General features: G+C 50.6%; 2 protein-coding genes across 5 annotated transcripts; both read left to right on the top strand.

The window, feature by feature from the left end:
* The first annotated feature begins 20 nt into the window (after nt 1-20).
* Nucleotides 21-4,427, top strand: GSR (glutathione-disulfide reductase). Of its 3 annotated transcripts, none has more exons than XM_064711398.1 (13): nt 21-156; nt 903-929; nt 1,165-1,253; nt 1,687-1,756; nt 1,914-2,061; nt 2,178-2,232; nt 2,310-2,409; nt 2,852-2,938; nt 3,126-3,287; nt 3,390-3,501; nt 3,582-3,713; nt 3,875-4,008; nt 4,131-4,427. In XM_064711398.1, exons 1-13 carry the CDS (start codon nt 28-30, stop codon nt 4,278-4,280), a joined length of 1,395 nt encoding a protein of 464 aa, XP_064567468.1. In that variant the 5' UTR covers nt 21-27; the 3' UTR covers nt 4,281-4,427. The 3 variants fall into 3 exon arrangements, with proteins under 3 accessions (XP_064567468.1, XP_064567469.1, XP_064567470.1); XM_064711400.1 differs by lacking the exon at nt 21-156 and adding an exon at nt 185-504; XM_064711399.1 differs by lacking the exon at nt 2,852-2,938.
* Nucleotides 4,428-10,954: 6,527 nt separating this feature from the next.
* LOC135446896 (ras association domain-containing protein 6-like) lies at nt 10,955-19,629 on the top strand. Of its 2 annotated transcripts, XM_064711401.1 has the most exons (9): nt 10,955-11,055; nt 11,774-11,860; nt 13,356-13,702; nt 15,257-15,441; nt 15,545-15,646; nt 16,688-16,739; nt 17,254-17,372; nt 17,459-17,556; nt 18,268-19,629. In XM_064711401.1, the coding sequence occupies exons 3-9, from the start codon at nt 13,552-13,554 to the stop codon at nt 18,341-18,343; spliced, it is 783 nt and encodes a 260-aa protein (XP_064567471.1). In that variant the 5' UTR covers nt 10,955-11,055; nt 11,774-11,860; nt 13,356-13,551; the 3' UTR covers nt 18,344-19,629. The 2 variants fall into 2 exon arrangements, with proteins under 2 accessions (XP_064567471.1, XP_064567472.1); XM_064711402.1 differs by lacking the exons at nt 10,955-11,055; nt 11,774-11,860 and adding an exon at nt 12,201-12,332.
* The last annotated feature ends 758 nt before the right edge of the window (nt 19,630-20,387 follow it).

Here is a 20,387-nt window from a genome sequence, read left to right as displayed (position 1 = left end):
CGGCGGGGCCAGGCCGAGCCTGGAGCGATGGCGGCGGCCGCCTACGAGCTGCTGGTGCTGGGCGGCGGCTCCGGGGGGCTGGCGGGGGCCCGCCGGGCGGCCGAGCTCGGCGCCCGGGTCGCGCTGGTGGAGCCGCAGCGCCTCGGCGGCACCTGCGTGAGTCTCTTGGGGGTGCACCCGCACCCGGGGCGGGGAGGGACGCGGAAGGGGACGAGCGACGCGGGGCCGGTGCCCTCTCGCTGACCCCGGTGACTCTGGGATGGTGGCGGAACCCCCGGGGGGGGTCACGGTGCGGGAAGTGGGAGAGGAGGAATCGCCCTCCCGGTTTCCGGGCGTTGTGCAAGGACCTGCCTCGTCAGGCTGAAGCAGGACGGATCCCAATCCCCCATCTCCACCAGCTTCTTCCCGGCAGTTTCCAAGCCGTTTGCAGGATGCCGATGGATTCTGGATCTGTGTAGCGCAACTGCAAGGCGGTAAAGCAGAACTCCAGAGCATGGTGAGCTGGTAACGAGCCAAAAAACAAACTGGTTCCTCAAGCAAGTGAGGGACAGGCTCTAATTTTATGCCCTAAATGCATTCTGCTGGGAAAATTAGCGTATTAGAAGTGCAGGAAAAGGATGGCAACCACCTTTCTGCAAGTAAATAATTTTTACAGTCTGAATGGAAAAAAACCCCTTGTGTTTGAAGGCCCCACCTTCCATATTATCTTTCAAGGAAGTGAAAGAAAATGAGCAAACCGCAAGACCTTGAGCCTCCCAGGGCGGTTACACCCCTCTTTTTCCAGGAACCCCTAATCCTGCCTTTGTTTTCCTGAGCAGAGAGCTGGGATGCGGAATGCTCTCTGGAGTACTGCCTTGGGAAAACTGGGCCTTGACACTGAGACTTGTTCTTATTCCCTCCAGGTCAATGTTGGATGTGTGCCCAAAAAGGTGAGGCTGTTCTGCCGCCAGCTCCAGTGGTGTGGGCTGGGTCTGCTGTAGGTGCCTGTCAAATTTTAGGGAGGTGCTGGCACAGGGTGTGGGGAGGAAGCAGGGCCTCGGAGGCTGTTGAGCCATCGGGCTGCTGTGGGCGCTCCGGGCAGAGGTGAGCAATCAGGCAGCCTGGCAGGGGTTTTCCCAGAGTGCCGGCAGTGCTCCTGAGCCAACCTGGGGTTTGCGTGGGCAGGTGATGTGGAACACGGCGGTGCACGCGGAGTTTGTCCACGACCATGCTGACTATGGCTTTGAAACTGCGGGTGTCAAGTTCAACTGGAGGTAAGAACAGGAACCAGTTGGGAATCAGCATCTTGCAGTGAGTGTCCCACAGGGAGCATCCCACTGTCTACTGCCTGCTTCCAGGCTCCCGTGGGCTGTGCAGAGCTGCTTACAGGGCCAGCTGTGTTTCAGAGAACAGGGAGCCAACCTGGCTCTGGGAAGGACAAACACAGGGAAGGCAGGCACAGAAATCTTGCTTTGGTGGGGAAAGGGTCATAGGGAGCCGCTTTATTTTATGGCATGGCTGCCCACATGCCAGAGAATGCCCACATGCGTTCACAGAATCACGGTTGGAAAAGACCTCTGAGGTCATGGAGTCTAACCTTTGACTGATCACCACCCTGTGAACTGGAGCATAGCATGGAGTGCAAGGTTCTTCCTGAACTCTGAGCTTCACCTGCTGGCAGTGATGGCATTCCCTGCTCTGTTCCAGGACCATAAAGGAGAAGCGAGATGCCTATGTGCGGCGCCTCAATGACATCTATGAGAACAATGTGAAGAAGGTGAGCGTGGGATGTGTTTATCTTGCAATCCCAGTGGCAGAAGTGATGGATTTTTGGCCACTTTTCCAGCCTTATGATTGTCCTCCGACTGTGGAAGCCCTGGCTCCATCAGCTGACTCCTCATGCCGCTGTTAACCCCGTAACTGTAACCCCTAAGGCTCACATTGACATCATCCGGGGCTACGGCAAGTTCACCGCTGATCCCGAGCCAACCATCGAAGTGAACGGGAAAAAGTACACGGCTCCTCACATCCTTATAGCCACGGGAGGGCGCCCGGCTGTCCCTTCCGACAGCGAAATTCCCGGTGAGCCTGGTGAAATCCCCCGGGCTCCCAGGCTGGGGAGAGGTCTGCCCAAGCAAAGCAGGCTTTGGGAGGGAAGGAGGACAGCTGAAGGGTGCCAAAGCATCTCTGCTTTGTAGGTGCCAGCCTGGGGATGACCAGTGATGGCTTCTTCGACCTGGAGGAGCTGCCCAGGTAAAGCGGGATCCATCCCCCGCAGCCACCGGCGCCATCTCCAGGTGGCTGCACACGGCGTTGTCACTTCTCCGCAGGCGCAGCGTCGTCGTCGGGGCGGGCTACATCGCGGTGGAGATGGTGGGGATCCTCTCCACGCTGGGCTCCAAGTCCTCGCTGCTCATCCGCCACGACAAGGTAGTGCCACCCCCTGTCCCCAGCTGTGCTTCCCACCCCGCTGCCACACCCCAGCCCTGGTGGCCAGAGTGATTTCTGGCTGTCAGTTCCTGATGAAGGAGGGTCTCAGTTGGCACGGGAGTAGTGACGCAGGGGATGGTGGCGTGGGAGCTATGCAGAGGATGGAGGGCACGTGTTTTAGCAGCACCCACCCGCAAGCCTGGTGTTTCTTCAGCCATGCGTGTCACCACATCCATCCGCTTGAGCTTTATTTCAAGTCACAACTTGAAAAGAGGAAGAAAGGAAAAGAAAATAATGGAGAAACAAACAGAGAAGTTTGTTAACCATGAGCATCCTAAACCTCTTGGGTTCCTGGGGCAGGGAAATGCCGGTGGAGGGGCTGCCAGGTGGTGCCTTTGCCTGCAGACCCTCGCCTGACAGGGTTGGGGGGGTCCTTGCCCAGGTGCTGCGAACTTTTGATTCCCTGATCAGCTCCAACTGCACCCAGGAGCTGGAGAACACCGGGGTGGATGTCTGGAAGCACACACAGGTGGGAGAGCACAGAGCAGCCCTGTGCCTTGTCCCATCCCTCCTGCAGAGGCACTGCTGGGGCAAAGCTGCCCTTTTGGGTGCTGCTTGCTGAGCCTTGGTCTTGGCAACATCCCTGCTTGTGCAGCATGGCTGCTGTCTGTTGTTGCAAGGCAAAAGCCATCTGCACCTTCTCCTGCTGCCCTTAGGTTAAGAGGGTCACCAAGTCTCCATGTGGGTTGCTGGATGTGACAGTGGCCTCGGTGGCACCCGGCCACAAGCCGACGGAGGCGGTGATCCGGGACGTGGACTGCCTACTGTGGGCCGTGGGGCGGGAGCCCAGCTCTGACGGGCTGGGCCTGGAGCAAGTGGTGAGATTTGGGGTTCCCTTTGGTCTCCAGAGCCTGTCACAGGGGTCCCACAAGCCCTCCCATCCCTGCTGGAGCGTATGTGTCTGCTGTTTGCCATGGCAGGGCGTGCGGGTGGACCCCAAGGGCCACGTGGTGGTGGATGAATACCAGAACACCACCAGGAGAGGGATCTACGCCATCGGGGATGTGTGTGGGAGAGCCCTCCTCACCCCAGGTACTGCAGCCCTGCCCCCTCCCCTGCTCAGCCCCGTGGTGCCACGTGGCTCAGGGTCCTGTTCCTCTCTGTCCCTGCAGTGGCCATTGCAGCTGGTAGGAAGCTGGCCCACAGGCTCTTTGAGGGCAAGCAGGATTCCCGGCTGGACTACGAGAACATCCCCACGGTCGTCTTCAGCCACCCACCCATCGGCACTGTGGGGCTCACCGAAGGTGGGGACACAGGGGCTGGGGACACTGCCTCAGAGCTGCTGCTTGCATGCTGGAGATGCTTTGATCTCCAGCAAGTGAGCCTTGACCAAAGGGCTTTGACTGCTCTTTTGGCATGTCCCATGTGCATCCCTCCGACCCCTGTTCCGTGGCTTCTGCTGCAGAGGAGGCCATGGCCATACATGGGAAGGACAAGGTGAAGATCTACAACACATCCTTCATTCCCTTGTACCACGCTGTCACCCAGAGGAAGGTGAAGTGTGTCATGAAGCTGGTGTGCACTGGCAAGGAGGAGAAGGTGAGTGGGGGCAGCTGGGAACCATGGCTGGCTGTCCTCTTGTTCCCTTGTGGTCAGCTCTTGGGCTGGCATCCAGCTCCCCAAGCCTGGGTCCCACCTGGCCTTTCATTTCTCCTCCAAAGGTGGTGGGATTGCACATGCAAGGGCTGGGCTGTGACGAAATGCTGCAGGGCTTTGCTGTGGCCATCAAAATGGGGGCCACCAAGGCCGACCTGGACAACACCGTTGCCATTCACCCCACTTCTGCCGAGGAGCTGGTGACGCTGCGCTGAGCCTGCGGGCACCGACACCCCGGGGATGGTGGCAAAAATGTTTCAAGTGTTTGCAAAAGTGCCTTACTGCTGAGCGGGTGCCTGGAGGGTGTGTCTGTAGGGTGGGTGTGGCTTGCTGTGCAGCGGGAAGTAAACACGCTGATGCTGGCTGGTCTCTGCCCTTTGCTCTCTGGTGCCCGTCTCCCGCCGTGCCCAGCCGTGCAGGGCGTTGGCATGGCCCATGGATGTGGTTTGGGAGAAGGCTGGCAGTGGTCAGATTCCTCTTCTGCAATCCCTGGCACTGGGGCTGGGCAGGGAGCAGCAGGAGGAGTAGGACTCTGGGGTCCTTGGGGTGTTCATGGGTGCTGGGGTATCCTGGATGGGCTCCATCCTCCTCTTTATCTCATGTCCCAACACCACTGGCTCTCCAGCCTGTCCTGACATCTCAGGGGGAGTTCAGGCTGGTGGTTCAGGGATCAAATTCCCTGTTTCCAGCCCCATTTCCAGCAGCTGGAAGCTCCAGACCCAGCTGGGAAAGAAGAGGCCTGAGGAGTGGGGTTTTGGGGATCAGAATGGGGCTCCCCGTGGTGAGCCTGGGCCAGGCACCTTCATGTCCTGGAAACAGAGACTGAGGCCTGGGTTTGGGGGGCAGCAGGCTCATTTAGCCAGTTTTAGGGTCCTGTAATAAATAAATCAGGCATTTTCTTTGGCTCAGAAATGAGAGAAGTCCCACATTACTGGCACTTGGAGCCAAGCCCATGCGGGCAGTCCCAGGGCTGTGAAACAGACTCCAGCTCTGTTTGGGCAGTGCGAGTGGGGGCTAATCCAGGCACTTTAAGGCTTTGACCAGAGAGCCCAAATCCTGTATTTAAAATCAGATAGCCATTTGGGCTGCGTTTGGGGGCTCAGGGCACACCCCAGACTGGTGAGATGCGGGGGAGCCGGGGTCAGAGCGGGGCAGCCCCAGGCTGCGGGGTGGGCTCAAGTGTGCAGAGTGGAACTGGGAGCATTTGCACCCCGGGAGTTGCTCCCCTTCCTTTTCTCTCCATGCCCCTATATCAGCCAGATGCTGTTTGCAAGGCAAAAATAGAAATTATGCCATCGGACAAAAGCATTGACAGCAGAACTGGATATACCTGGGCAGTGTGAGCAGTCTGTGGAAGTCAAACCAGTGACCACACAGAGGGATTTTAAATCAGATACCAGCAGGTTTCATTTCACAGGAACTCAAATTTTTTTGGCACCTCTTGCTTACATGTTTCCCTGTTGGAAGAGGTCAATTAGTCTTTTTAATGACCAGATTAGCCAGCACAGGGAAAAACAACCATCATTCCCTGAACACCTCCATCACTTCCATATCCATCTGCAATCAGGGGCCAATGGACAGCAGTGTGCCCTGAACAGGCTCTGAGGTGGGACTGGATGATCCTTGAGGTCCAAACCAAACCGTTTTGGAGTTCCATGGACAGTTCCATGAGCTCTCCTCGAGTTTATTTCGCATCCTGTCCTTCCTTCTGCTCCCAGCAGATGGAGCCGCCGGCCTTCCAAAGAGATGGAAGCGTCCTGGGACACGGATCGGCCCTGCCGCTCACGGAGCCGTTTTTAAAACTTAAAGGACAATATTCTGCAATGAATCCGTGATGAGGATTCCATGCTGATGTTCCACGGGGAATGGGGGAAGCAAAAAGCGATTCCCTGCAAGTCTCAGTTCCCTGCAAGTCTCACTTCCCTGCGATGTGGATGTTTTGTTGCTTCCATGAGTAACACTTGCTCATCTGAAGCTCGTTGGATTACAAAGTGAACTTGCCGCCTTTTGGGCTTCCAGGCCGAGGGAATGTGAATATAAGGAAGTGATGGGGAGACAGAACTGCAGCAGTGTGTGTGTGTGCAGGGAGAGCTGGGGTAGGAATTCTAGACAAAATCTTCTTACCTGTATTCAGGATCCTCTCTTGGTCTGAGGTTTCTCTGTCTGTGGCTTTTTAGTTCATCCAGCTCCAGGCCCCCAGTCCAACATCCTGGATTCTGGGATTCCATCTGCTGCATCACACGGCAAAACTGCCCTCACTGCAGTGTCTGTGTGTGGCTGGAGCTTCTCAGCCTCCATGTACAGCACGTGATGCCCCCATACAGTGTTGTTATAACTCCAGCTGAGTTATGCTGGAAAAGAATTTGCTGGTTTCAATTGATATTGGAATATGTTCTTGTTCTCTGAAATTTAAATGATTTGTTAAAGGATTAATTTTTAAACTATGCCAGGAATCAAAAGGGGAGTGTAAAAATAGAGAATTTATTCTTATTAAGGAATGATTCTTATGTCTATGAAATCATTAGTTGGAAACCTGTTCTCCTAGAATCTGTCTTTGGGATGCTGCTTTTCTTTCCAGAAAATCCTGATGCAGAGGCAGGTAAGGCAGGACTTGCCATTTCACCATTTCAACTACAGGGGCCACCTGGTTTCACCTGGGCCACACAGACTGTTGTTTTGGGTTTTTTTTTTTTCCCTGAGTTCCTGATGTAAAAGCTGGAATCTCTGGAGAGCCTGGACCTGAATGCTGGAGCTCAGCAGGTAGGAACAGAGTCTGGGAGATGCCACAGTGCTGGGAGCACTCGGAGCTCTGGGGGAATCTGGGTTCTGATGGATGGGGGGTGGCACCTGCAGAGGTAGCTGTGACTTCCTGACCCTTGGAATGAGCTTCCCAAGGCCGAGGGATGCCTCAAGCAGAGCAGAAAGGCTCTGCAATGGAACATAGCCCAGAAACTCTTCCAGCCGGGCAGCCCCGAAGCCCCGGGGCTTGGCGCCTGGCTTTGGGCTGGGCTCTCGGCTCCCTCCTTCCTCCTGTCCCTCCTCCCTGCCTGAGGCAGGAACCGCAGGGCTGCGGGAGCGGGGGCTGCAGCCTCGCCTCGCTGCTGCCTGCGGAGCCGGAGGCGGAGCGGAAAGCGGGGTGGGTACCCGGGGGGATCGGGCTGGGGCTGCCTTCCCCCGGGCAGGGCTGCTCCTGCCTCCCTGCCGCAGCTGGGAGCTGGGGAAAACCGCGGGAGCTCGGCGAACAACAGGTCTGTGTGTGTGAGGGAGAGAGCTGGAATGCTGCCGCCACTCCTGGAGGTGCCCTGGTTGGCAGGGGGGCACAACACTGCCTGCCCCGGGATCCCGGTGATGCCAGGGACCTGCCGGCCGGGAACAGCCCCCTTGGGCTGCCCGGGGTGGGCAAGGCTGGGATGAGGAGCAGTTTGAGATGGAGACGGCATCAGGTGCCCCTGAGCCTCTGCCTTTGGGGTTCCAGCCCCCGTGTTGCAGGAGGGCCTGGGCTGGGAGCTGGAGCGCTCTGTAGAACTCCAGAATTGGAGAAAGATGATCCTGAGGCTGTTTGTTTTGTTTTGTTTTTTCTCAGTGATTAAGACAAATTTTATTTTGCTCATTTTATGACAAGACATAATTTTATTTTGCTCTTCTATTAGTAGCAGGTACCTCCAGTAGGAGGAAAGTATCTGGAGCTTGAAGTAGCTCATGTTAGCATTTAAATCTGAACCTTTCCTGGGGCTGCAAAGTCTGAAATGCAGTGAGATCAGTTTGGGGTGTTTAGCTGGGGAAAGGGGTGTAAACAAGTGTAACTCTGAGCATTTCCTGAGGCTGGTAAGTAAGATGGCACCTCATCCCAAAAGAATAGATCTGTGCTGCTGGGTTTTTTTCCAAAAGAAAATCCTAGCAAGGAAAACTTCCTTGCAGTCCTTGCTGTTTGGACTGCTGTGGGTTGCAGCTGTCATTTACTGAGCAGTATTGGCTTTAACTGGAGTCAAACCAGGAGGTTTCCCAGGTAATCTCTCAGCATGTCAAATTCCTGACATCAATCAGAGGTACCTATCCGTGTTATCCAGGTAAGGCTTAGAATTTGGTGTTAATTAAAATTGAGTCACTGAGGCAGCAGCAAATGGAAATTCAAGAGCACTAAAAGGATTCAAATCCTCAGAGCAGGCCACAGGAAAAAAAAAAAATCAATGATTACCTAAAATGCCTGTGTGGATGTGGATGGTGATGTAAAGGGAGCAGTCAGAAGGTAGGAAGGTGCGGGGAGAGTTCAGCCCTTCTACAACCATCATCTTTCTGCAGAGGTGACACTGCATTTAAACCTCTGCTGTCACCCTCACAGCCAGTTCTTCTCCTGTGCACTTATTTAAAATTAAAGGCATTGCCTCTGGGCAAATCCAGCATGGGCTGAGGGGGAGTGTTCAGGATCCAGCCCCAGGGTGCTGCACAGGGAGCTCACCTGTCCTGCCCTTGGGCCAGGCAGGCTGCTCTGCCCAATTCCTAGTGAGGCATCGTCCAATGTTCTGCAGCCCAGGAGCTTGGGTGGGGGGTGAGAGGGTGTTTACTGTGACAGGCTGTAAGTCACGATACCCTCACTGTGTGACCAGGTCGTGGACCGTCACCTCTCATGCCTGTCTCACAGAGGGCAGTGGCACTTCTGTGCCAAAAGAGGTGGAAATGAAAAAATTCCGTGGCTCTGGCTGGTGCAAAGAACCCCTGTGGTGTGCTCTGTGCCTTGGGATAGGTTTGGATTTTCTGGTCTTTCACTTGGCAATGATTACAGGATCCTCTGTGCCCCCCATTTTGGGGGGACACAAACTGCCTGCTGGCAGAGCTGTCTCCTGTACCTGCTGCATTTGCCCTCACTGGCTGATGGGCCCCTAAAACATTTCTGTTGTTTGCCAATCCTGTCCTCCACTGAGACTCTCTCATGATTGTCCCACTTTTCAGGGGTGTTTTTTACCTCTGTCTACCTGCTCCCCAATTTCTCCCCTCAGTTTCAGTGCCCAATGACAGGGCTGTCAGAGTGACTTGTGAGCACAGGCTGAGCTGAAAGGTGCAATTTAGGAGGCTCATGTCCTATTTGTGGGGAATTTAGTGCTGCCAAGAGGCCAGCAGGGATCATTGATTTAGCTCTTCCTATAGACCAAACCCCAGCACTCACTGCTGAACTGCTGGAGCATCTCTCCAGGGAAAAAGCTGTGGCCAGTCCAGATATTCTGTGGGGTCCCTGCCCAGTTTCCAGTGATGGATGGGAAACTGCCACTGCATCCCAGGAGAACTTGAGTAATTTCCTACTGAAAGCTTTTAAAACAGGGACTTGCTTCCAAGGTAAGGCAGCTAAAATCCTATTGCTTGTCAGGCTTCTCAATAAAGTGGTGGCATAAATGTGCCTGGGTGTGGAAATCTTACTTTAACCTGATTTCAGGGAGCAGTTGGCTGAGATCTTAGTTAAGATTTAAAACGGCCTGTGACGCATCAAATAAAAAAATATATTTAGAAGCTTAAAGAATTATAATGACAAGGAATAGGTAAGCAGCCTTGGTTCTAATGAAGCAGGATGGAAATGATATATAAATATATATAAATATATATATATATGTATAAAAATACAAAGCCATTGCCAACTTGCTGTGAATGCCTCACCTGCCATTTGCACCTTCTGATTTACAGTTACAATTTGGCTTTAGAGTGAAATGTTTTCTATTCCCAGCTCAAGTGGATGAGTAATCCACAGCTAAGTCTGGTGTTTATTCCAGTCATCCTGCTGATAGCCTTGTTCTCCATCATTTGAAGTTTGAGATCTTTTAAAAAGAAACACCTATTTCAAAAAGCAATACCTACAAACTATTTCCTTTGGCCCCAGCTCAGCCTATGCAGATAAATGGCTCTGAGGGGAGGATAAGCAGTTTAAGTTCATTGAGAGGAGATGTGTGTGCAGCTCTGAGATTGGCACATCTGCCTGGGATTGCCCATTTCAAAATGAGAAATTTACTTCTCAAGGTGCTCTTGTTTTTCTTTATGAAAGTAAATGTCAGTAAGAAAGAATGATTTGATTGCAACTGGTTATTTTTAAGGGTATATTTTCTTCCACAGCTCCTTTCTCCCAGCTGAAAACTTACTAGGATATTTGGGCTTATTTGGAGATGAACCACTCTGAGGTATGTCATATAAAATAGGATGGAAATATTGATGGATGAAAAAGTTAAATACCTAAAGAGTAAGTTCTATTACCTTAATTCACAAATATCCCCAGAGTCCGCAGCTCAAGCCCTGCATGGCCTAGACCAAACACCTCCTGCACCAGTCCCTGTGGAACTGGGAATGGGGGGTTTGGGGTGGCTGCAGTTCCCCCTTGCTCTGGAAGAGAAGCCAAGAGGAGCCCAGATTCCCATGGGCTGTGCATGGGGTCCCTGTGGAACAGCATTTCAGGTTTTTAGTCAGTGGCTCCCTTCCTGGTTCCCTATGGCAGAGGATGATCCATTAATTTCTCTCTCCCTTATTTCTCAGACACTCACAGACCAATGTCCTGTTCTTTTTGCCATCCTTCAGGGGCTGTGTTTTGCCCCTGGGAATTTCTGACTTTTCAGCAGACCAGGGATCATTTTCCAAAGTGGGAAACCTTGGGAACTGGGAGTCCTGGGAAATCTCTGTTCTTGTGCCATTACTAAGCTCAGGACAAGGGAAGAACAAATTTTTTAGCACTTACCACACTGAATGTTCTTCATGTACAGCTGCATGCTCCTGCTGTTCCTCCCATCTCTGAAGTCTCCTTATTTTTGTTTCAGCCTCAGAGGATCCTGTGAGGGTATTTCACACATAAAAATGAAGACATCAGGATGACAAACCCAGCAGGTTGTGCACAGGGATGAGGCAGTGGTGGCTGCTCCAGGGGATTTCTTCCACGTGCCCAACGTGAAAATAATGGCATCACTTCATAATGGCTTGGAACTGCTGCTCTAACGAGGGAAAACTGAATTTCTCTACCCAGAGGTACACAAGTGTCCTGGTCAGGCTGTGAGATGTTACATTGTGTATTTGTCCATGGAGGCTGTGTCTGAGATTCCAGCAGGGAATGAGCCTCCTGTGCTTGGGAACCCACTGTGGGTTGGGGCAGTTTTCACTCTGGGAGGCTCCCTCCCACTTTATTCCTTTGCAGATTTTCTCTGATGTATTAAATGAAGGAGAGAGGCCTTGCTCTTATCAAGTTACCACGTGGAAGCAGATTACTGTTATTCATCCTCTTATACCAATTAGGTATTGCATAATTTTTTCTCTTTTCTTAGATGATTTATGTTTCTGTCCTCCGTGCCTCTCTCAATTATTTATCACTGCTTGTTTTAGCAGGCAAGGCCCCTGTGAAAACACAAGGCACTGTCTTAATTTCTCCTTCCAGCCAATCCTTCTCCCCCTCAGCTTCAGGATAATAGAAATCCATGGAGCTTTTCCATTTCCTGTCATCTGCAGTGTTTGCACAGCCTCTTCCCTATGCCTGCACAGCCAAAATTTCATTAGTGCAACTGGGATGAGACTCAGCTCCAGTTTTGCCTCAAGGCTGTTTACAACTTCTTGTTTACCAGCTATGGACAAAAACCATTCCAGAGATCATTACTGAAGTGATTAGAAGCTGCTGCCTCACAGCACAGTATCAGAAACAGAGAGAAAACACAAAATATGTATCCAAAATAACCATTATTCCTCCTGCTTTTAGTGTGATAAGGGACAGCCCTGTCATGGCATGACCAAGAACTTCTGCCTCGAATCATCAGAGACCCCTGGAAAAGCCAAACTCCTGCAGGTGAGGGAGGAAAGGCACCTCTGGGGACAGCCCAGGGACAGCTGGGCATGGGGACTGGGAATGTGGTGGGAGCCAAAAGCCACCTTCTCCTGGCCACAGTGTCTCCCTAAAGCAGCTCCTCTGGGTAGCAAAAGATTATGGCAGAAAATTAGTGGGTAAGAGTAATAATAATAGTAATGTGGTGAAGAGCAGCAAAGGGAGCAACAGGAATGCTGCTTTTTAATGGAGAGAGCATCTCCTGGGATTTATAAAGCCCAGCTCCAGGTCTGGGATTAAAGGAGCAGTGTAAACTCATGTTGTCAAACATCTGTGTTGGCATTCTCTCAGAGTTCCCCATCTTGAGCCCAGGTTGGGGTGCAAGAGCACCAGTGCTTCTTCCTTGAGGGATCAGGAAAATGGGCATTAAAGCACTTCTCACAAGGCTGACTCTGAGCTCTGGCTGGGGAAAGCATTTGGCACATCAGACATCTCGGTAAGATCACCTCCAATGATTTTGAAAGCATGTTGAGTAAAAACTAATCAAGATAAATAAGCCTTTGTCTGTAAGGACAGCCCCACAGAATGTACAACTATCCCTACACTTGTTCAAACCAACAAGCAGCTGGGTTTTGGTGAGGGACTCCAGACTTTTTTGTCTCCCTGCCTGGCTGTGCAGGCATTTAATAAGTCTGTAAAATACAGACCCATTAAGACACTGCACTGCTGCTGATATCTGAACAGGCACAAGAGAGCAGAACATGATGGGTTTTCACTGCTCTGCTTGTTCCAAACCTGAGGCACAGCAGAATAAATACTTTTTTTTTACTGCACTTAATTCTTGAGAGTAAAACACTTGCAGAGGCTTTGCTGAGCTTTCATACAAGCTCATCAGGATTCAGATAACTTGTGCCTAAATTTAAATCCCATTTCTATTAAGAAATTTGGAGTATCTTGAGAGCACCTGTGCTCACACTTTAATTTCATTCCTGCTGCCACCAATTAATTTTGCCCCCTGCTTCTTTAGACATCCTCATCTGGGAGACAAAATATATGTGGAAAAGAGTTTGGAATGCTGCCTCCAAGTCAAGTTAGCTGCTTGGAAATGAACCCAGCTCTCTTGTAGCTCAGCATGTTTCAGACACAATGTGGTCCTTCTTGATTGCAGCCTTGGAGTTAGGTAGCTTGACTAGCAGGGAGCAGGGAATTAAATCACCCAGCTGCACACAAAACCATGTCCATGAAATGGGGCTGGATTTGAATACTTGCAGGCAGAAGGCTTGTGCCACTTGAGAAAGCTTTAATCCCTGTTTTTCAGTGCTGGAGTTAGTGACTTTTTAGTGATTATTGTTCAGCCACCTCACTGCTGCCAGGGTGCAAGTGAGTTTCACGCTTATTTCAGCACACAGTGGACCCAAAACAGAAAACAATGCCATAATAATACTGATAATAATATTATCACATTGCTTCAGATGAATTGCAAGCAGACTAAAATGGCCTCTTTACAAATATCTTTTAGGGCACATTAGAACACAAGGAGGAGAATGGACTCAAACTCCTAGTTGGATTGGCCTCACTTGGATTTGCTGAATTACAACAGGACTTACAAGTACCTTTATCTGGAAGGAAATATCTCCTACGTGGACTTCTACCTCCACCAGCCTTGGGTGGCTGCTGTCTTCATCACCTCCTACCTGCTCATCTTCCTCCTGTGCATGGTGGGCAACGGGGGGGTTTGTTTCATCGTGCTGTGGAGCAGGCGCATGCGCACGGTCACCAACCTGTTCATCCTGAACCTGGCCATCAGTGACTTGCTGGTGGGGCTCTTCTGCATGCCCACCACCCTCCTGGACAACATCATTGCAGGTGGGCTGGCTGCCCGTGGGGTGGGGAGAGCCAGGGGCATGTGTCCAGGGAGCTCTGTGGGCATTCTGAGTCAGTGGAAGGTGTCCCTGCCCATGGCACGGTGTTCCTGGCCATGGCTGGAACTCCATGATCTTGCCTTCCATCCAAACCACCCCATGAGTCTACAGTTCTACTCAGGAAATGGAAGATGAGAGTGAATGATTTTAAGCAGAGTCCTGCAGTGAGATGTCAGCAATTCCAAAATGCCTTTTTCCTTGCAGGGTGGCCCTTTGGGAGCCTGGTGTGCAAGATGAGCGGGATGGTCCAAAGCATCTCTGTTTTGTGCCTGTGTCTGTCTGTGTGTCTGCTCGTCTCTGCATGTGTGAGCGCATGCTGACTGGATTTAACCTTGTATATGTGACTTTTGCTTTTCAGGTTTTGCAACTCATTGTTAAATTTAGAATAAAAAATCCCCAGCTGCCTTCCCCCCCACCCCGCCTTTTTTTTTTTTTTTCTTGGTTCTGGTCGAGTAAAAACCCAGAAAAATACCCCAAGATAGGCTAGAAAAGACCCAAAAAACCCAGTAAAAAAAACCCCCAAGATGGGCAAGAAAAAAACCAGAAAACTGCCACAGAAAACCCAGAAAAAAAAAAAAACAAAGATGGGGAAGAAGAAACCCAGAAAAAAACCCCCAAGACTGACAAGAAAAAAACCAGATAAAACCCCAAGATGGGCAAGAAAAACCTGTCGTAAATACGGCACATTTTACGGCACCTTTTACGACAGTCGCGCTTTGAGGAATGGAGTGAGGAATGGAATTTGTGCAAGGAGCAGCACAGGATCACAGAGCACCAAGGCTTATTCTGTAAGGCCCTACAGGAGCCAAATCCCAGGTAAAGCCATTCCCTAGGGCAGTCCTTCCTCAGATAAATAGGAGTGATTTCCACAGTATGACATTCCCTGCTTCTCACTGTCTCAAAATGCTCATCCTCTTCCCTACACATTACCTAAATTTTATCCTCAAACCTTTACCTGGATGTGCCTCAGTTTACCTCTAAATTTTCATTTTGTGCACTACGGCCTACCTCAAATTTGCTCCAAAAATTTTTCCCTGTCTGTCCCCTGCTTGTTAACTCATTTTCTCCTCACAATGTTCATTTGCCCTAGAGAACAACTCAGATTTATGGAGGAGCATTTCTCCCTCATTTTAGGAGGAACATTTCTCCCACAAGCACACACTTTCTTTCACTCCATATCCAGTTGAGGAAACACCAAATCAGTGCTTGGCTCTGACATCCACCTAGGGCTGCTTAGGGCTGTGCAGGTGGCTTGGTGAACAGCCAGTGGCAATGAGCTGTGCTTTCATCCAAGAAATCATTCCCAAGGGAGCAAATCAGCAAACTGCAACCCCTGCAAGCAGCCTGTTCTTCATCATATGCCTCTGCTTTGTTCCTTTCCTGCTCCATCCCCCCAAAAATAATAAATAGTAAACAGTAAATGAAGCCCTTCCCTGAGAGCCTCCCTCCTCTGGGGGTGCTGGCAGCTGCACAGGACGCGTGGTTCTCTTCTGTCCAGGTTATCCATGCTATGAAAGTCACACTCTCAGGTCCAGGAGGGAGCAGGAGCTCGACTGTGCCACCCTGCCCCGCAGCAGCAGCGATGCCGCAGCCGTGCGCAGGAGGACCAAGCTCCCCACCATCACCAGGACAGAAGTAGAAACTCACAGGTTCTCTATCAATGGCCACTTCTACAACCACGAGGTAGGAAATTTTAGGCTTGGCTTTGTCACCTGAGGGACAGGGAGCCCTGCCCAGTGAGGTGTGCCTCAGGCTCAGGCCGTGGTGTGGCTGCTCTTGTTCCCAGACATCCGTTTTCACTCCGGCTTTTGGGTCAGAAACCAAAATAAGAATCAACAGCCAGATGAGAACCAGACAAATGATAGAGCAGTTGCTTCGGAAGTTTAAGGTAAGTCTGCTGGCAGGAGGAAGCGTGGCCGTGTTCTGGAAGCGTTCATTCCCACGTGCACTCGCTCCAGCACTGCGGGAAAGATGTGGAATAGCTGGGCGAGGACAGTGCATGGAGCGGAGTGTAAAAAACCCCGATGGACAATTTTAACCCTGGCGGTGCTGCCCTCCCGCGGACAGCCCGGGAACTGCGGCTCGCCTGAAACAGCAGCGATTATCCCAGCGCCCGTCTGGGACGCGCTTTCCCTGGGAGCCGGGCGTGTGGAAAGATGGGAAGGTTACAGCTACAAGTACTGCTCGAGGCCAGCGCCATGCTGCCTGAAACGACTTTTTTTTTTAATTTCCTTGGAACCATCTCCCACCAACAATGTCGTATGTGGTCAGAAGCAGCTTTGCCCTTACTGCTGCATATTTCTCAAATATCTTGATTTTTCATGCTTAGTGTTTAATTAATACTTTAATGGTCTTAAACTTCCCATTTAACTTGTCTGGAGACTTCACTATTACAGAGTTACTTTGAGTGGTTAGTAAGACTTGTGAGTGTCTTGGAAGGAAAACAGCTTCTAGGAGTAGCAAGGAAGGGAATTAGAGAGCAGGGAGTAGAGTTGTAGGGAATACACTGCAAAGAAAGTGTTCAAAAGCTGTGCTGTTCTCTGAATGTGGCTGTCAGGCACGAGGGTAGGTCACAGAGGTTTACCTTGATGGCAGCACAAACAGCAGATCCACGTGTGAGGGGAGAATAAGCTCTAGGAAGCAGTTAAGGATGCTGCAAGGAAAGCAGGCAGGACAGATCTGGGTTTGCAGTGTGTTTCTGGTTTGGGCACATGGGAACACGAGGGTTAGGGCTGGCACAGGGACAGTGAACGTGGCAGCACAGCTTTCTGCTTTATCCAGATCCACTATCTTTAACTCTTGTACAGACAGGATCCCTGTCTCAGGCTTTGATCCAAATCTCTGAGCTGAGACACACAGGGAAAATGTGCTGAGAGGGAAGTGCTGGGAAGGTCTGTGAGTCTGAATGGAATTTCTTTTTTTTTCACAGATAGAAAACAGCCCCCATGAATTTGCACTTTACGTTGTCCATGCATCTGGAGGTAAGCCAGCCACTGCTGCCTGAGCACCTCAGCTCTGATCATTCTGTGTGTGTGGAATGTGTCCCTTGGAGTAGCAGGACTTGTGCCAGGCCTCTGTCCTTGTTTGTGCATTGTGTGTGTGCTGTGGCATTTTGCCTTCTCAGGGACCCTTCAGAGATGTCTCCTCTGGAGAGGAAAAGCTGAATAATTGTGTGTATTTCAGCTGACAGCTTTGCATTGCGTATGCTGAGTTCAAAGTACTCACTGGTCAGTGGAAAAGGGTTACTTCCATAGCAGTTTACTTTTCCAGGAAAAGGGAGATTTGATCTTTATTAAAGGGAACACCTAGAGAATAGGAGGGAACTGGGGGAGAAGGTATTTTAAATGGCACAACATCAGGGACCTGTTAGGTATCTGGTCATTGCACTCGAGTCAGTATGGGATCCTTGTCAGGAACAAAGGCTCGTGACTGCAGGTGGTAGATGGAGCCCCTGTGGTTGGTTCTGTGTTTTGTGACACTGCTTATACATTCCAGAAAAGAAGCAGCTGAGGAGTAGAGATGTTCCCTTGCTGCACAGGCTGCTGCAGGGGCCCTCTCAGAAGGTTGCCAAGTTCTTTCTCATGGATAGGGATGTGGAAGAGATCAGCAGTGATGTATGTATATCCTCACTTCTCATAGCTCGTGGAGTTTTCCTCGGTGACCACAGTCAGTAGTGCCTTTCTTGTCTTCTCCTTGGCAGGTGGCTCAGTACATTTCATTCCATCTTCCCTTCTTGGAATCCATTCTGCACAGAATAAATGAAGAGGAGAAGCAGGAGATTCAACAGACAACTGCAAGGTAAACAGACACAAAATGAGGTGTCACAGAGTCCAGGGCAATCTGTACAATTGGCTCATGAGGAGAACATATGGATGTAGCAGAGTGCAGGTGGAACACTGTGATGGGAAGGCTGCAGGGATTAGGAGGGTTTGTAATCCTTTCCCTATCCGGCTGCTCTTAAAGATTTCATAATTAACACTGACTACACACAGAGTGGAGTCTTCAGAAAATTTGGACCCTCAGGGTAGCTTCTCTTTATTTTGTTCGCTGTTTGCTTTCTGGGCTTTCGACTGGATCGGTCAGTACTTGCTGCTGTTCCCTTGGAAAGGGTAAATGCAGTACCACACGTGGTACCATTTTGATTCTGTAGCATTTCAGCCACATCAATGCCTGATGTCCCCTTAAAACTTGAGGTGAGTGATGGAAATGCCCCTGGCAAAAAGGGGGATTGTCCCACAGGTACAAGCCAGAGGAGCTGCCATATTTGTGAGCCTCTCCTGAGTCCAGGAGCACCAAGAGGCTGCAGCAGCCACAGATCTGTTACTGCATGAAGGGCTGATAATCACTTTGAATCCAAGTGTCAGGAAACATTTAGAAAATACCAGACTTGCCTGCATTGGGAAAGTGGGACAGGGCCACAAAGGTTGGGAATGGACCCACGTGTGAGCAGCTGGTTGGAATTTGGGCTGAAGGTTTGCAGAGGTTATTTCAATGCCTTCTCCCTCTCAGGTACACACGAGAGAAGAGGCTGATCCAGCAGCACCTGAGCAGTCGGAGCATTCAGAAAACAGAGACCACGGTGTGAGGGGACGGCCCTGGAGAGCACTGGGAATGCCCCTGGAACGCCTGGGCTGCTGAAGGACAGTCCTGCTGCCTTCTGGGCTGGGACTGAGCAGTGACAGTGCCCCGTGGGAGAGGTGTCCCCTCACCATTAACCCCTGCAGCGCTGGGGTGCGGGCTGCAAGCACCCACGGAGATGCACACTGCCCAAACTGCAGATGCTGGCTCTGACTTGGAACTTGGGCAAAAACTCCCCTGAAAAGCCCAAGGCTTTAAATCCTGCTCATGTGTGACCTGGCACCAAGAGGCTGGCGTAGAAAAATGCTGCAATAACCAATGTGTTGATAGAAAATGTGCAAACTAGGAATATGGTTATCCCTCTGTTAAAGAAATGTTGTGTTATATCAGCAGAAAGCTTTTCAGTAGAGCCAAGTGGCAGAAGATATTTATGTATTTAAGACTGCAGGTAGGATTTCCATTTAAGTTATAAAACATCCATGCAAGATGCCTGAAATCCATGGGATTCAGGCTGATGGATGCTGAAACTGCTTAAGCTTTGAGCTGCTGTTAGAAAAACATAACTGGAAACCCTCCCACTGAGGAGCTGCTGAACTCTTAGCAATGACAGGGAATTTATTGCTGAAATACCTCGAGCACTGCAAAGTAAGAATTGACTGAACGCTGTGGGGTCCTGAAAGGCAGCTCAGTGGTTTCTGTACTTGGAATTGTTGATTGTGTTCCTTCCTGAGTGTTCTGTTTGACGGGGAATGGAGGTGCTCAGTGAGAGGCCGCGTGTCACAGCCAGGGAGGGCTGGGCCCACGGCCTCCCAGGGATGCAGTTTGGCTCCAGCCCAGCCCCACGCAGGGCACTGCAGCCCCTGCCAGGTCCTTCCTGGCTGAGCTGTGCTCCATCTTAGAGCTCCAGTTACAGAGATGTAAATAAAATAAAGCTGTGCACAGCTCTCTGTCCTCCTGCACTACCTGGCTGTCTTTACCTGGTGTCTGTGCCTTACCTCACTGCCTTTGTCTCGTGCAGGTAACAAATGCTTGTGAGGGAGGAAAGGGATGTGCAGAATATGTGGCCTCGAAATTGTATGGAGTAAATCAAATTGTAAAACTTTACACTGCCCAAAATCCTGTTACTAAGATGGGAATTCAGAAAGTAAAGGTCAAGGTGCTGATATTGAATCTCCTCAGGTTGCAGCAAGTGTGTTATTTCAAAGTACAGTTTATAATCCTGCCCAGGAGAATGGGTAGGGACAAGGGAGCACAGAGGGCAGAAATAACAATAACTCATGGTTGAGGTAAGAATTAAATAGGCCGTTTTTGTCACCATCTGATGTCAAGACTTGAATCCTTTTCAATTGTCTTGTCTTGCTGAATTGGGACTGAAAACTTTGGGCAGACAGAAGTTTGGGGATAGGGCACAGAGCTGGTGCTGTTGGCCAGGATTTCAGGGTGAGTGCAATGGTGCTGTGACTCCTGCGGGGCTGGTTCTTTATGAGTGCTGTGCTGTCTAAATGAACCATTTCTGACAAATGCAGGCAGGAGCAGGGGAAGAATCACTTCCAAGGTATTCTGGGACTCTCAAGGAAACACAGCAAGGACACCCAGGTGACAGAGGAGAGGGGGGGTCACTCAGGTTCGAACACGAAGCCATTGACTACAGAAACAGTGATTACAGTCCATATCTTACCTGAATTTGTGCATTTGATCTCATTTGCACTTACACTTCTAAACTTAGGATTTAAAATGCCTTTATTTGTTTTGTTCTGTGACTATTTGGGATAATATGATAACATTTCATACCACAGCCAAACTCTGAATTTCCATCACTTAGCTTATTGTTTCAGTGGATTTCCTTATGGGGATTCAGCCTCTCTCTGACCTAAAAGTGGCTTTTTGTCAATTGGTTTGCTTTAAATGCTCCCTGTGCCCTTTGTGTCACTTGTCCAGCGAGGACATTCCCAAGAACTGTGCAGCCCCTTATGCCGACAGCATTTTCTCACTCCTTTGGGAGAGTTCTGGACCCTGGAAAAAGGAAAATCCCTGGGAGCATCAGTGTCAGG

The sequence above is a fragment of the Zonotrichia leucophrys genome, chromosome 4 (genome assembly GCF_028769735.1).
Source record: "Zonotrichia leucophrys gambelii isolate GWCS_2022_RI chromosome 4, RI_Zleu_2.0, whole genome shotgun sequence".
NCBI classification, from domain to species: Eukaryota; Metazoa; Chordata; class Aves; order Passeriformes; family Passerellidae; genus Zonotrichia; species Zonotrichia leucophrys.
The sequence above is the reverse complement of the archived record's forward strand: the minus strand, read 5'-3'. Positions and strand labels throughout refer to the sequence as shown.

Coding starts and splice junctions, on each gene's coding strand:
- GSR (XM_064711398.1), top strand. CDS start 28: ATGGCGGCGGCCGCCTACGAGCTGCTGGTGCTGGGCGGCGGCTCCGGG. Junction 2,062..2,177: donor TTCCGACAGCGAAATTCCCG/GTGAGCCTGGTG, acceptor TCTGCTTTGTAG/GTGCCAGCCTGGGGATGACC. Junction 3,502..3,581: donor GAGAGCCCTCCTCACCCCAG/GTACTGCAGCCC, acceptor CTGTCCCTGCAG/TGGCCATTGCAGCTGGTAGG.
- LOC135446896 (XM_064711401.1), top strand. CDS start 13,552: ATGGTGGGCAACGGGGGGGTTTGTTTCATCGTGCTGTGGAGCAGGCGC. Junction 15,647..16,687: donor AGTTGCTTCGGAAGTTTAAG/GTAAGTCTGCTG, acceptor TTTTTTTCACAG/ATAGAAAACAGCCCCCATGA. Junction 17,557..18,267: donor ATTCAACAGACAACTGCAAG/GTAAACAGACAC, acceptor TCTCCCTCTCAG/GTACACACGAGAGAAGAGGC.